The sequence below is a fragment of the Cariama cristata genome, unplaced genomic scaffold, assembly GCF_000690535.1.
Source record: "Cariama cristata isolate BGI_N322 unplaced genomic scaffold, ASM69053v1 scaffold6024, whole genome shotgun sequence".
Lineage (NCBI taxonomy): Eukaryota > Metazoa > Chordata > Aves > Cariamiformes > Cariamidae > Cariama > Cariama cristata.
In genome coordinates this window covers 72923-87980 of record NW_009611171.1, presented here as the reverse complement: position 1 = coordinate 87980, position 15058 = coordinate 72923, and the positions used below count along the sequence as shown (strand labels likewise).

Sequence of the window (15058 nt, the reverse complement as noted above, 5' to 3'; positions counted from 1 at the left end):
AGATTACCTTTTTGATGCTTAGTAAAGCTCAGGGTCTTGAGTCTATTGCAGTAACTGCATTTTATTTCCTCTCTGTGATATTAATTCTTCAGTTAGTATAACTGCATAGGCTGACATAGGACATCTTTTTGAGCACCACTTGCAGTCATACAGGTGTTTACAGGCCAGTAATTTACTGGTAGGAATACCTGCTGCCTCCTAACCAAGTCAGGTTACCTCTGCCTCTTGTGAAGTAGGATTGAAAATGTGTGTGATTCTGTGCAGGCAGGGTTAGTAAAAACAGTTGTGACTTTTGAGTAAAATTCAAGACCCTTGTTGTATTGGAACATATTGTTACATATTTGGAATACATTTGTTATATATATTGTTATATATTTATATATACATATTGTTATATATTCGGAATACATTTGTTATATAGATTAGAACATATTATTATATAATATAAAGGGTCGGTAATATCTGAAAGTCCAGAACAATTGAACCTTTCATGTGAACAGTGAGAGGCAGCCCTGCTCCAAAAGTCTTACAAATACCTCTTGTATTCAAGGCAGAAAAGAAGTCTGCTGAACTACAGATAGATCGAATTGAGAAAGAACTGCAGATGAGTCATGAGCAAAACATTCTCTTAACTAGCAAACTTCACAAATCTGAACGGGAAGTCAATTCCTTAGCTGCTAAAGTAAGTGCTTTTGTGGTATCTGAAATACATTTTTCATATCCAGTTATGTTTAAGTTTTTCTGTTTCTATTCTACATTAAGAATAAAAGTAACAATGTTTTCTGCTGTGACTTAAAATAGGTTTGGAATTTCTTCCCAATTTCAGTTGGAAAATATAGAATATGTGACTTTACAGGAAGAACATCATCCCTAAAAGTATCTGTAAAGATTGAGGTTATGCTCTTTTTATTTCATTTTCTAGATCTTTTTTTCTAAACAGAACAGGGCTCAAAGAGGTGTCTTTACATTCGTGGGTTTTGTATTCATGAAAACAGCCAGCCTTATTTGATGGAACCAAACATTACTTTTTCATAGACTGTGTAAAGTGCAATAGAGCTCTAAATTGATTTTTTACTTCTTTTTTTGTTTGTTTGTTTTGTTTTTCCTCATGGAGCTATGGCTTCTGAAGATCTTAAAAGGTATCCTCTGAAGGGGCTGTGTTAGCTGCAGGAAGCAAGCTGCATTGGAATCACCTGCAGAGATTTGGGTTAGATGAGAAGCAGGATGGTCACATTAGCATAGCGTTCTTCTTGGGCTAATGCCAGCATCGCTTGTACAGAAACATTTCTGTACAGCTCTGCATCATATCATTTGAAGTAGATCATTGTCTTGCAACATGTTTGAGTATCTTAGTTGTTGGGTTGGCACCAGATCTTAGAGGTTTTGTTCTATGTTTGTATTCTTTTTTTTTTTTTTTGAGATCTTAGAGAAATTTCTAGAAAAATACTTCAGAAAAAAAAAGATCAGAAGGCTTCAAATTTGGGGAAAACCTGAAAGTGCATGAGAAACTTAGCTCTCTGTTTGGTATTTCAGCATAATTAGGTTAGTATGGTTGCCAGATTCAGAGTTTTATCTGGTTGCAGTGACTCCTCAGCTACACAATGGAAAAAAGACAGATCCTTTATGCAATTTCGTAGGTGATTATTTGAATAAACAAGAAAAAATTGAAACACTAGTAAACTCTTTTACCTTCAAATGTTGCAGAATACTTACATTGCTTTATGTAAATTTGAGTCAGGATACTAGTCCTAATGAAGTACTTGGGTCAGTATTAGCTTTCTGCTGTCTCTTATTCCCTCCTTTCTGGAGAGAATACGGAGTAATAAATTTTTATCACATCTGTCAGTTCGTGGTAGCAAAGTTAGTCCCCTGTGTTTTCTTACTTTTCTGGAGAGGCTTTAGTTAGTTCTGAAGTAGCTGTAAATCCAGTAACTTTGGTCTTGTATATCTAGCTGAATGCAGAATTATTTTAAGCTCTCTGTTGACGTAAAGCTATCCTGCATTTCTAAATATACTTTCCAAAATAACGCTGACATGCTCTTTGTATGGGTATGGCAGCTGATACTGTCATAGTATGCCTCAAGAAAGACACAGCACAGAAAGAAAACTTTAACTTCTACCGTAGTTGCTCTTTAACAATCTCAAATTTAATTCAAAACAGGCTTTAGAGTGCACATTTACGAGCGTGAGGTATTTAATTTTGGTCCTTAATCCAAAAAAGTTCTCATTTACCCTAAGAATAGGATATACCTATACCAGTAGTTAAAGTCTGTTTATACAATGTGTCATGCTTGTCTCACATGAATAATAAATAGGAGGGGAAAACTTCTGTTAAACATTTTTAAATCAATTGTCTATCAGAATATATACAAGATTGTTACAGTCTTTACTTTTTGTATCAACTGGTGTTCTCTGCTCACCTCAAGAAATAGAAGAAAATTAAAATGTTCAGTGTTGTTTCTTGAAGAGAGGAAAGTAGAAATTAATTTCGATACTCACCTCCGCCCCTTCTGCACCCACTCAAACTTATTCCTGAGCACAGGTGCACGCTTTTGTCTTCTGGATTTTGTGCCTTAAAAAAGCCACCTTAAATCTTTGCAAGTTGCCCTGAAATGTTCTCAACTTGGTATTTGAGCAACCAAATCCACCATGTAGTTACTTAATAAGCTACTATGTCATTCTTAACCTTTTGCCTCTTGTATATGCTAGCAGGTTGTAATTACATTTGTCATTGTGAATGGATTTTCATTATAAGTGCTTTCCTCTAGATATTTAATTCTCATTGACCGTGTAATTACTGCATACAAATGCCTAAACTATAGAAAGTTTCCATGCAAGCAGTAATTGTCTTTGATTTGATGTTCTTAAAGCTCCTACTTTTATGAGGCCATTTGATGTGTATGTCACAGTTGTAGAAACGTATTTGATTTAAAATACACTTTAAAACTATGAAGACCTGGATTTTGAGAAAGTAGTGTACCACTCCAGGCGGTTGAGGGGACGATAAGTAGTTACCAAATTGAACTTACTTGAGGGAGCAATTGATAATCTAGTTTTGCACTGTTTTGGTTTACTTGGGGAGACTAAATGTAACTTTATTTTAGCTTGACTCTGAGTCAGAAGCAAAGTATGTGTAAACTGACACGCTAATGCTTGAGTTAGCGAGGCACCAGGGTCTAATGCAATTTGGATCAGTGTCATAGCAAGATATTTCCAGTATCTTTCTTTTCTGAAATACCCCAATATTCAGAGACTAGCTTGTAGAATGTATAGTGTTTACTCAGAAACCAAATTTTCACAGACAATCCTGTGCATCTGTGCATATATCACCAAGGCTTCTTACAAGAGTAACTTTTCTACACTGTAGCTTGTAATAACCGCCTGGTTAAAGATGAAATACATGTCAGTAGTCAGACAGCCTGGTTCCTGGAATATATGTTGTGTTTTAGCACTTTAATTGCTTTTAATCTTGCATTTCAAGATGACTGACAACTCATTCAATAATCTTCGGTGTGTGACTTGAGGAATTAACAAAAACCTGTAACAGCACTGATTATGATTTGGGGAATCAGATCATGTCAATAGCTTTAGTGTTACAGTATCTATAAAATCACCGTTAAAAATTATCTACAAAAGTGGATATTCTGGATTGGCTTCAGGAAAGCAGTGGATAAAAAAAATATTTCAGGTATGTTTCAAATAAGCATAGTCTGTGATTATTTGGCAGATTTTCGTGTTAGCAAAGTATCGCATAAAAAACACTAAAGCTGCGAATATATAAATATACACACTTATTTTAGTTGATATGGGTCTTTTTTCTAATTCATAGGTAGAAGAACTTAAACATTCACATAAATTGGAAGTAACAAATATCAAACTGGAGGCAGCAAGAACAAAGAGTGAGGTAGAAAGAGAGAGAAACAAGATTCAAAGTGAAATGGATGGTAAAACGTGCAATTAATTGCTAATGCTTTCTTTTGTAACTTCTAGTTAGAATACTACAATTATTTTTCCTCCAGACGTTCCCCAGCAGCCTTCACCTTCTACTTCTGATCTAGGTCATAGATCTGACAATTCATTTGGTATCTGAAAAAACTGTGTTGTTTCATTTGGTCTACTAGGTTAGGAAGAACAGTTACAGAACAATTTTGCAGTTATGTAAATTAGTGACTTTGTGACACAATTTGAGCATAATCTGTTTCAAATCGTGTATTTCATATGGTCATTTTTTCTATTATTGCCAAATTCTAGAGTCTTTCACACTCTGCTTGAAACCTTGACATACCATAGGGCTTCAGTGGTCGTTTTGTTTTCTGATTCTGTGTCCATGGAATTGATAACAATTGGGTAAGGCTGCCATGTGAAACAAAATACAATTTCTAGCTCGTTGTTTGAAGAAAATAGGCAATGTTCTAAGCTACCTAATACAGCTGAGTATATAGACAACTTGAAATACCTTTCTAGAGTGAAAAGACCAAAGCTTTCTAGTACGAGTTATGTGTTGATGATTTAAATCACTACACAGCTTAAGTGGACTGTCCTCACCGATTTGCCATAACCCCAAAACAGTACCTTTTCGTGGAATAGTTGTTTCTGTTCCCTTGCTTAATATTAAGTTCTCTAAGAGCAACTAAAAAGTGGGGTTTTCTGTATTGACAATGCACTTACAGTATATTGCGAACTAAAAATGTTGGACCCTCTGAAATATGAAACTAAATGGAGACAAGATTTAACCTAACCTGAACTTGCTGTGGAATCCAGTTTGCATCACTGAATTAACTAAATAACCAGGAGTCACTGTTACAGCATGTTGGCTCATTTGCCAAGTGTCTTGGTCACAAGTTTTTAATTTGCATCTTTTGTCCCTCCCTGTAGAGTCAGAATTTTAGAGTTGCCTCATTTGGTAATATGAGTGGATTAAAATGTGAGATTTGTTGTAGCCAGGTCAGTACGCCTTTAGTAACCTTTTCCATAAAAAGAAAATACCAGATTTTCTTGCTTGACCTTTTCATAGCTACTGTGGAACAATTTTTTTTTTTTAATCCAGGCACAACTGCTTAGCAGAAATTGCTTTAGAATTTAAATCTATAATAATATCAACTATTTAATTGCTTTCATATGTTAAAATAATACAACCTTGTAGACAGACATTCCAGTGTAATGGTTACTCTCCAAAAGTTTTTGAAATGTTGCTGTTATACTGAGACCACGTCTTGTCTTTTTTTCTTGTTTTTTTTTTCATTCATTCTATCATATGCATTGTGATTTTTAGCTCCCTTTTATCAATTTATGAAGTTATTTTAATACTGGATTTCATCAGGTTGATATCAATAATGACATTTTAACTTTTTTTTTAATGTATAATGCAGGATTGCTGTCAGACAAGGAAATTCTTAAGGCAACTGTTGAACGTCATAAGGTGCTTTTAGTAGAAAAGGATCGGGAGCTAATTCGTAAAGTGCAAGCTGCCAAAGAGGAAGTTTTTGGAAAAATTGCAGCCTTACAGGATGAAAAGTATGTTTATTGATTTACTGCTCAAATTCTAAAAGAGGAGTGTTTTGAGTAACTTTTTAAAATGTCATTCTTAGCAAATGAACACTTCTGGCATTTTGTCATGATTCTTGTCTGCATGTTGAATAATGTCTCAGGTTAGAACTCGAGAACAGATTAGCTGATCTAGAGAAGATTAAACTGGAACAAGATACTTGGAGACAATCTGAAAAGGACCAGTATGAAGAGAAACTACGTGTCGTACAGATGGCAGAAGAATCTAGCAAAAAGGAACTTCAGCGATTGCGGTAGTGTGGCTTTTCTAACCTTAACACAAATTTTTTATTTTTCCCTCCCCTAATTTCTTTACAGTAGTCGGTACAAAAGTTTCCTATTCATAGATACACAAACGTTCATTACGGTAAATTAAACAAAATTATCTTTTGCATCGTGTAAAAAGAAGGCAGAATTAAAAATGTGCTGTTTAAATAAACTCAACATTTTTCATCCAAACCTTTAAAAATTATATGATTTTAATGAACATCTTTAAGACATAATTTTGCAATACTCATGTTTGTTAAAATGGGGTCCATGTTGGCTGCTGGCACAGCCTCAGCATTAGAGTAAACCATTTCTCTTTCCACGATGGCACCATATCAGCAACTGGCAAACTGGGACCCTACTACGGTATCTCTTTGAGTTGGTTATTATAGTTTTCTGTGAAGTTGTTTTACTGTAGTATTTGTGTGAAGGTCAGTATGATAAAATCAGCCAAAGTCATAGTCCAAAAGCAAATCAACGTATTTCTTACTCCTGTATGAATTCTAATAATCAATAAAAATATTTTTTTAATAGTTGTTTGGTTAAATGTTTATCAACCTTTCAAATCATGCAATATATTCTATTGTCAGACTGATTTGTCCTAACTTCTAACATCTATATTTTAATTAGATAAAAATAAGGATGTCTTATACAATTTTAGATTAAAAATTCAACAGCAAGTTATTCAGACAGAGGATTTGGAAGAAAAGAAACGTGAAAATGCTGATCTCAAACAGGTAAGGTTTTATTGCATTGTAATATTTTATAGAGAAATATAATCTTTCCTGCAGTTACCATGTCCGGTGTTTGAAGATTAGATTGAATTTTTAAGGCTTTTTTTTTTATTTTCCTGGGGGACAAAATGCATGCCACAGATATTTAAAAGCAAAAGTGTTCAGAAATCAGCCATGCTTTCCTGGACCTTTATAAATGGATTACAGCTTTTTGCTTCATGCGTTTGGTGGGCACCAAGGATTTCAAAGCTGAATGTTTATAGACTGGTATATTGAATACGGTTATGCACTATTTAACTGGAGATTCAGTTTCCATGGCGACTTATAAATTGTTTCTAGGTAATGCTTTGCATTTACACTGCATCTCTCATCTGAGGTTCTTCAAGTGCTTAACAGATGTTTCATAAATGAATAAACTAGTGTAAAGAGGTATATTTCTATTGCAGAGTGAATTGATGGCAGCACTGAAATAAAACCTAATTCTTTTAACTCCTGCTCGCCCGTGATGTTATATATTAGTTGGTAAGAACATAGCTCTGCATCAAAGTAGTCTGCAAGCTGTGTGCACTTGAAGTTCAAGGCAGTACTGTTTTTTCCTCCAGAAATCAGAAATTGGGCTACCTGAGTGTCCATGTGGAGAGAGGAAAAGGGAAACCATCCTTTTGAGGTGCTGACTGCAGAGATTGGACTTTGCAGACTCTCTATTTGTTTTTGTGAACTGGTTGGTACAACCACTGCTGGCTGTAACGCATTGTGCGGCGTGAGCGAGAAGAGTCTGGGTAACTCCACGGCTCAGCTACTCAGTGTGTGGTGCTCTAGGTCTGTTCAGCCCCGGGGCTTAGTCGTGGATTTCTTCAGTTCTGGAGGACACATCTATGACTGAAGACTCCTGCCTCCCTTTCTCTTTCTCATTGTAACTACAATAGTAAACCTTCTTTGTCTAGTAGTGATTTACTGTAAAGCTTCTGGAGAAGCTGTTGAGTAAGGAGAAAAGGAACAAGTAAGAAGGGCTTATGAAAAGCTACTGCAGCCAGTTGGTGCCTCAAAATTAATTGTTAGCTATTTGCATACCTTCTCAAATGGAAATTTCTCTTTTTTTTTTTTGTTGCGTGTGTAGCAAATTCATGACATGCAACTCCAGCTAGCCTCACTTACTCAATCAGAAAATGATTTGCTGGAATCTAATAAGAAGCTGAAGGAAATAAAAGAGAGATTGAAACAAGAATGTCAACATGCAAGGACTCAGGCAGAAAAAGCTCAACTGGAAACAGAGAAGTAATTTTTTTCTTCCTTTTGGCTTTACTTTTCTTTTTCATATTGCTTGTGTTCCTTTCACGTGGATTACTTAACTATGGATTGTAGATTCTGAGTAAAGTCAGAAATTAAAAATGAGCAGGAAATATTGGACAATTGTAGAAACTGGCTATACCTTCTGTTATGCAGTATGTATAAAAGCTTTGCTTTTGGTAACTTCAGAAATAGGACTTTGTTTCCTTTCATGTCCATTACAATTAATTATTGACTACTGAAATACACTATTTGTATAAAGTGAAGTCCTATTTATACTGAAGTGAATGTCAAACATATTAGTTTAAGTGGATCTAGAGTTTCACACACAGTTCTTCTAAGAGTGTTTAAGCATTAAGGGTGAAAACAACATTTATGCATTGTATTATGCTTTGATAAGGTTTCAGGGACCCAGCCTGTGTATATGTGTATATACTTTTTTCCCCCCTCCCACTAGATCCTTTTAGCTGATACAAGGCAAACAAAAGCTTATTGGATATCTTGTAGCTGTTCTCATCAAAATAAAAAATAATCACTTTCCTTTTTTGCACAAGCTTGACCATATACCATCAAAATATGTTAATAAATGCTGAACGAAATCATATCTTGTTCAGACTCCATATAGCAATGAACACTGTCCTGAAATTTAAAGATCAATTTGTCAGTTAATCTGAAATGGCTATTTAGTATTTCCTAGCCTAATGACTAACTCGTACTGGATTATTGTGAGGTGGGTTTTTTAAAAAGTCAGTGTCCCAAATTAAATAGAAAACTTCCAAAAGATGTAATGTGGCATTTTTTGTTTTCCCTCCTCTTTTGCTATGAATTGGTACTGCAATTGCTTTGCTCTTGTTGATTTAAGTATTGCTTTTTAGTTTAACATTTGAAGAAATTATTGCATTGGGACTGCCGAATACATTCCGTTGTCAGTAGCATGTTAAATACTTTGGACGTTTACTTTAGGAAGGTGCATTCCTATTTTGAGTGAGATTATCACTGTTATTTGAGTGAGACTCCATGTCATTTACATGTTTTTGGGCCATAGATCAGTCCAGGAGTAGGTTTTCCTGGGAAGGCAGTGGAAAGAACTTGGCAGCCCTCTACATATAAGTATGTAGATAATGGGAGATGCACCAAGGGTGCAGAAATTGAGCAGCTTTGCAGCCTACAGGTAACTCCTCCAGGTCTGTCCTGCTGTTACCCTGGGAGCCCTGGGACATGTTTCAACTCTTTTTCTGACTCTGGGGGTGACAGGACTTCCTTCCTCAGTTCAGTAATTCTTAGGAGCTGGAACTCCAAGAGTTAAGTTGCACCAAAGCAACTTGGCTTAAAGAGGAAGTAAAATAAGGACCAAAAGGTAAGAAAGCCTAAGGCAAAACCTTTCAGATAAATAAAATAATGCCAGTTGAGCCCTAAGTAGGCAAAGCAGCTGCCTGCCTGGCTATGTCAATCTTAGGCTTGGAAACGAAAATACGAAATGAGAAAAAGGGCTGAAGGCAAACTATGAGACTGATACAGATCAGAGCTGAGCTCAAACAGGCACTTGTTAAGCATTTCAGGAACAGCGTTAGTGGCATTTAAAAAAACCCCAAACGTCATGGCACTTTTAACCACTGTCTCCATTGAAATTCTTTTACTGTTAAGCAGTGCTTTTCGAGAAAGCTCTTTCGTTCCTGGGTAGTAGTAGTTAGTTACAGTCAACAGCAAGGTACAAACCTTCCTGCTTGGGTCTACTAAAAGAACTGTGACAGGTACCAAGTGGGCCAGGATCCTAGTTCTGATACGAGAGTGGGTGATTCCTAATACTTCTGTGGTGGGAAAGGGAAAGACTGTTTGGTGAGAACTTGTGGAAATTCATCAGAGTCCCTGTGGGAAAACTGCATCAGCCGAGGATTGGAGTGGTATGGATGCACTGATGCCAAGCCTTGGACTACATTTCTTAAAAACTGCTGCACAGAATCTCATCATTTGGGGTTTTTTTTTATAGTGATGTAGTTAAATATGCAGTTAGTTCTTGTCTACTTTGACCCACAATGCGGATAGCCCAAACAAACAACGCAGCAGAGAGAAACTGGCTCCCTTCCTATCCACTGCTAGAGAACACAGCCTAATGTTAGTCTGTTTTAACCATGGAAAGGGCTAAACAGATACCATGTGCTGCTGGTGGTGTGTGTTCAGCTGGATTGTTGTCTAGGAACCATACTGGTGGGAGCTTCCTGTTGTGTCGGTGTTTGTTCTGGTCGGGAGCACGCCCTAGTCAAGGTAGTTGTCAGCTCTTCTGAGAAGTGATGTTTGGCATAGGTGTCTACTGTTGTGTTCCCGTGTGATTGTTTGATCTGAATTTAGAAATTTTCCGTGGATGGTTTGGCAGCATCTCAATCCAACAAGCAGCCAACAATTAACTAGCTTATTGGAATCAGTTTTCAGAATTTGCCTCACGGTTGAACAAAACCCAGGATGATGTTAATGCACGAGTTCAAATGTTGTTAGTCACAGTGAGATTGTTAGCACAATCAAATTTAAATCAGATCCTTCAAGCATATAAAGGTAGGAATTGTGAAAAGATGCATCGATTTTAAGAGCCTTAAGGCATTCATCGAACGCACTGCTTTGTCTATGTAAGCTCATAATCTTTTAACCTGATTTTTTCAAAGGGCTTTAGAATACAAACGTATAGAATGGCTGGAGGAGAAGCATATGCTTACTCAGCGCATCACAGAGAAAGAAGAGAAATACAACCAAGTGAAGAACAGGCTATGTCGAGCTGCTTTTGCTCAGAAAAAGGCATGTTGACCCTTCCTTTATGAATGATACAGCTTATGAAAAGTTCAGGTTTACTTTGGCCAGCTAGAATTGTTTTAATATTACGAGTTTATTTCCAGTCTACTGTATATAATAAGCAAATGTATCAAGTTCTTCAAGATTAGCGCAGAAATAAGTTGAAGTGATACGCAAAAGAATATTACAGCCGACAACTTTGTTATAATGCCATCAGAGATTTTGTGAGGCTTTTTTTGTGCGCGCGCGTGTGTGCATACGGTTATTTAAGAGATGGACTCCTTCATTAGTAAGGATGGTGTTTTGGATACTAGACAAATGATGTTCTACTTTTCCTTGATGGAATATTAAAATTTTATATCTTCTCCTAAGCTTGCTTTTTATAAAACAATTTGAAAGGAAAAGCTGATTAATTGTTTATAAAAGCTCAAGATTAAGTGGCAGTTTTATACATTGGACATGTACGGGTTATGAAACCTCCCAGTAGCTTTTAAGGTTGTAAAAAGTTGAGGTCAACATGAGGGGAAAAAAAAAACAAAGAAGAAAGCATACCTTTTTTTTTGGTCTTGTTTATACTTATTTATGTGTGGTCATTTAAAGAACAAGTTTTTTAATTTTCAAATTGAGTTTGTGTTTGTTAGTACAGTTAGTCGCTGACCAACGAGGGACTGACAGCTGTGCATCTTTCTGTCGCAGCTATGGATCATTTTCCCTCTCTTCTGTTTCCCATCCTGGGGATTCAGAACCTGTGAACAATGCAGCACCTCTTCTTAAGGAAGGAAAATCCTAAAAACTGTCACAACTTGAAACCATGACCATGTACAGAGTAGATTTAATTTTTACAGGACCTAATGTATCAAGGCATAACTTAGCTGTTTGAAATGTCTGTTTGACAGAGAAAGACTCTCAATGATAATAAACAAAGGAGAATGCAAGAGAAACTAGAACTTCTGGAAGCCAAGATAGAAGAACTAGAAAAAGAAAATCAAGTGTTAAACAGGTAATAAACTTTGCTTTTTCTTAGCTAGAAAAATGATATATGATCTGACTTACAAATATGAAGTATTTTTGAAGGTACGTGACCCTTAGTTTAGTAACTGGAGTCCAGTCTAATGGCATTTTCAGCACTAGGATTCTTGGAATGGAGTCCATTTAGGATGGGCAGCTGAGAGCTAAGACAAGGGCTGTCTCTTCAGGCAGAAATACAGGAAAAATATCCAGTAGATGCAGTTGTGGGAATCCCTTCAGAAGAAGGAAGTGAAAAGACTTCAGAAGTGCAAGAGAAAACAGACTTAGCATCCTCTTTGAAAGACAAACTCCTATTTTTTTCTCTTCATTGAGCACCTATGGAGGGCTTGATTCAAATAACTAATTTAATGCAGCTCCTGTGGCTCACTACTGTGAATGCTATTAAAAGCTTAATGTATTCCATGAAAACTCTAATCTGTAATACAGCAGATCGCTTAATATGTGGAGGGGCTTTTAGGCAGACATTTAGGCAGAAGAATCTATACAGGTCTTCCACCTTCCAGTTCTTCTGGTATATCATTTTCCTTCATAGGGACGGTAAACAGCAGACTACTTGTGGAGAGGTATGCTTCTGTGTTGGGATAATTAAGGTTTTGTGCAACAAGAAATCTTTTATTTCCTAGGCAGAATGTTTCCTCTGAAGAATACACACGCCTCCAGAAGAGACTAAAGGATTTGCAACGTAGGCACAATGAATTCCGGAGTTTAATTCTGAATCCTAACATACCGTCACTCAATCCAGTCAGTATAATGTCATCATCTGCCTTGCCTCCTGGGCCTGAAGTGACCTTCTCCCTTCTTCAGGTGGTGACGTATTTATTACAAGGGGTGGCAATAATACAACAAAAGAGGGTTCTGGAACAGTCCTTCGTTACAGACCTTAGTCTTAAGGAAGGAGTATTTGATCTTTGAACAGAGGAAGGAAACTTTGAGGGATGCTTCTAGCGATGTTCCCTTCCTCACCATAGGAAGGAGTTCTTGAAAGACAAACGATGCGTTTCAGAATGTAACAAACGGACAGTTTTAACCCGGTTCTCCCTCCTTTGTCCTTCTCCTGAGAGGCTTTAAATGGCTCCTTCTGGGCAAGAAATAATCATAGCGGTGTTCTCACACCGTGGTTTCATTATTAAGAAAGCAGTACCGCTGCTCTTGATTTCTTGCATGGTTAAAAGAGTTTTACTTACTCCGCTGGGCTTCTGAGGGTGAAAATCTCTGTGGCCGAGGTTGGCCAGGCTGACTTTACAGATTCTTGGTAACTCAGACCTCAGGTCCGCCTGCCTCTTCGTCTGAGAGGAGGAACGCCTGCGCGCCTGATTCTTCCTGATGCTGTTCATGGTGAATGTCAGCACAATACCCACAAAACCCTGAGGAGTAAAATGTAACGAATCAAGGGTATTTTGGACCTCAGAATTTTTATTTTAAAATCATTAATTAAAGAGAATTAAATTATTGCTCATTTTGGTGCCTGGTAGGTTTGCAAAATGTAATAGAGCCACTTTTTTTTTTTTATTTCAAGGAGGAACAGCATCAAAGAGAACTTTCCCTGCTTCGCAAGCGGTTGGAAGAACTAGAAACCACACAACTAAAACAGCTGCAAGATCTTGGACCATCCAGAGAGCGAGTAACGGTGGGCACATACACGGGCTTGGCTAGAAACAACATCCCTGAAGAAAGCATTGCACAAAGTGAGGACTCCAAATAAAATCTGCGAACTCTACATGCTGTTAGGTTTCCAGAGCTTACCCTTTGTACACGCTTTTCGTATTTTGCCAAAACCATGCTTGTATGTGCCTGAACCGCATAAAATATATTCTGCATAGTTTTGTATTTATTTTTGATAGACTGTCACAAATTATCAAATATAATGGTTCAAAACAAAAGCATTGAAAGATTAACTACATTTTGAAATGTTTTTATATAAATGATGTAAAATTCTTTGGAAGTCAAAACACATGAACTAATCTCATCACGTGAAACTTTAAAAAACATTTATCAATGTTTGGGTTGTGCTGACATTTAAAAGAAACCTGAAAATATTTTTTGATAGATCCTTTAAAACTTATTTGATAATATTTTCTTACGCCTTCAGTGCAGAAGTTACTGTATCAGTGTGGAGTTTTGCTGCGTTGCTGTTTTGGTTGTTAAGAATGCCGTAATCCACACTTGGATTGTTAGTTTGAAGTTCTCATGCAGAGAGAGAGGATGAAATGAAATGGGAAAAGTGCCAACAACTTTCATTTGCTACCCTTGACAATGTGCCTCTTGTAATTTTGTAATAGGAATAAGCAATAATTGGGTTTTTTAATATAATGTAGTAGAGATGAAGTATAACATTGCCTTCACTCTATGAAAATGTAAGTTTGTATTTGTTGCTACTGTAATTTGTTTACTTAACTACAATAAAATTATTTATTCAAGGTTGAATGTATTTAAAATTATTTTTTTTTTGTATTTTTCCTTCATTATCAGTTTAGTAACAGAAACCTGTAAAGGATCAGTTCATTTTTCTGACTTGATGGTGGAAACTTTCCTGGAAGTGCAGGAATTATTTCATCTTTGTTTGTTGTGTGGTGGTGGTGGCGGCTTTGGGTTTTCCAAAATACTGCAGTGGAAGTATGAGCCAGTGAGAGAGAGAGAGTGCCATTTCTTTCAATAGCTTCTTCGGTATTGTTATTAGAGTGTAGCAATTGGCAACTGAGTAAAGGCGTTGCATACGGTGACATTGTCATTGATACAACTTTTCTCTCCAGAAGCTGCATTTTTGATTTTTCCATCCGGTGCGTCAGTATAAGGATTGCACTGCGCTTGCTTGGGGAGTTTGTTCAGACTTCTTTGAGGAAAACGGTGTCCCTATTAGAAGTAACAGAAGCTATTTCTGCTGTCCGTCTCCTGCAGGATTAATTTGGGAGAAGTAACTGTGCCTGAGCCAGCTTTGCCAAACGCAAGGTTGGCCAACATTGACCGGGGTGTGTGTGTATCTCTCCTCTAACGGTTGGAAAGAGCTCACTCTCAGCAGCCTGGAGTCTCCATCCCCGCCTGGGGCTGTCTGCTTCAGGGAGACTTTACCCGCTGTCGGGGGGCAGGGAGGGCGGTTTGTACAGACGGGGGAGGCCTTGGAGGGCAGAGAAAAGGGTAACAGCAGGAGGAAAAGCGATGGTTGTCTACTGGTTTGTGGGCTCCCTTTCCCCCTGCAGCTCTTGGCATGAGAGTTAATGTCCTGTCCTTGCAGCACCCTCTCCTAAAAGAACGGTTATCGGGTTACCCTCGGTTTTAACAGTTTTAGCTTTTTAAAAGTGTCATCAGCTCCAGTGCCTTAAAGCAATGATGTAGTGAGGCTCCTGAAGGCTGCGTGGAGGTGTAGTGGGCGCTGCACCTTCAGCCTCCCTCTGGCCTGCTGCGGGTGGCCGGGACTCCCCCCC

The 15058-nt window shown here is 37.4% G+C and overlaps 1 protein-coding gene across 1 annotated transcript in view; it reads left to right on the top strand.

Annotated features, from left to right (window-relative positions):
• CEP83 (centrosomal protein 83kDa) overlaps positions 1–13341 on the top strand; it is a 20049-nt gene extending 6708 nt beyond the window's left edge. The window contains exons 6-15 of the mRNA XM_009698133.1: positions 551–686; positions 3834–3944; positions 5370–5514; positions 5649–5798; positions 6473–6548; positions 7663–7820; positions 10487–10616; positions 11507–11610; positions 12263–12443; positions 13156–13341. Coding sequence (XP_009696435.1) covers positions 551–686; positions 3834–3944; positions 5370–5514; positions 5649–5798; positions 6473–6548; positions 7663–7820; positions 10487–10616; positions 11507–11610; positions 12263–12443; positions 13156–13341 — 1377 coding nt within the window. The remainder of the gene's footprint in view (positions 1–550; positions 687–3833; positions 3945–5369; positions 5515–5648; positions 5799–6472; positions 6549–7662; positions 7821–10486; positions 10617–11506; positions 11611–12262; positions 12444–13155) is intronic.
• Positions 13342–15058: the final 1717 nt, after the last annotated feature.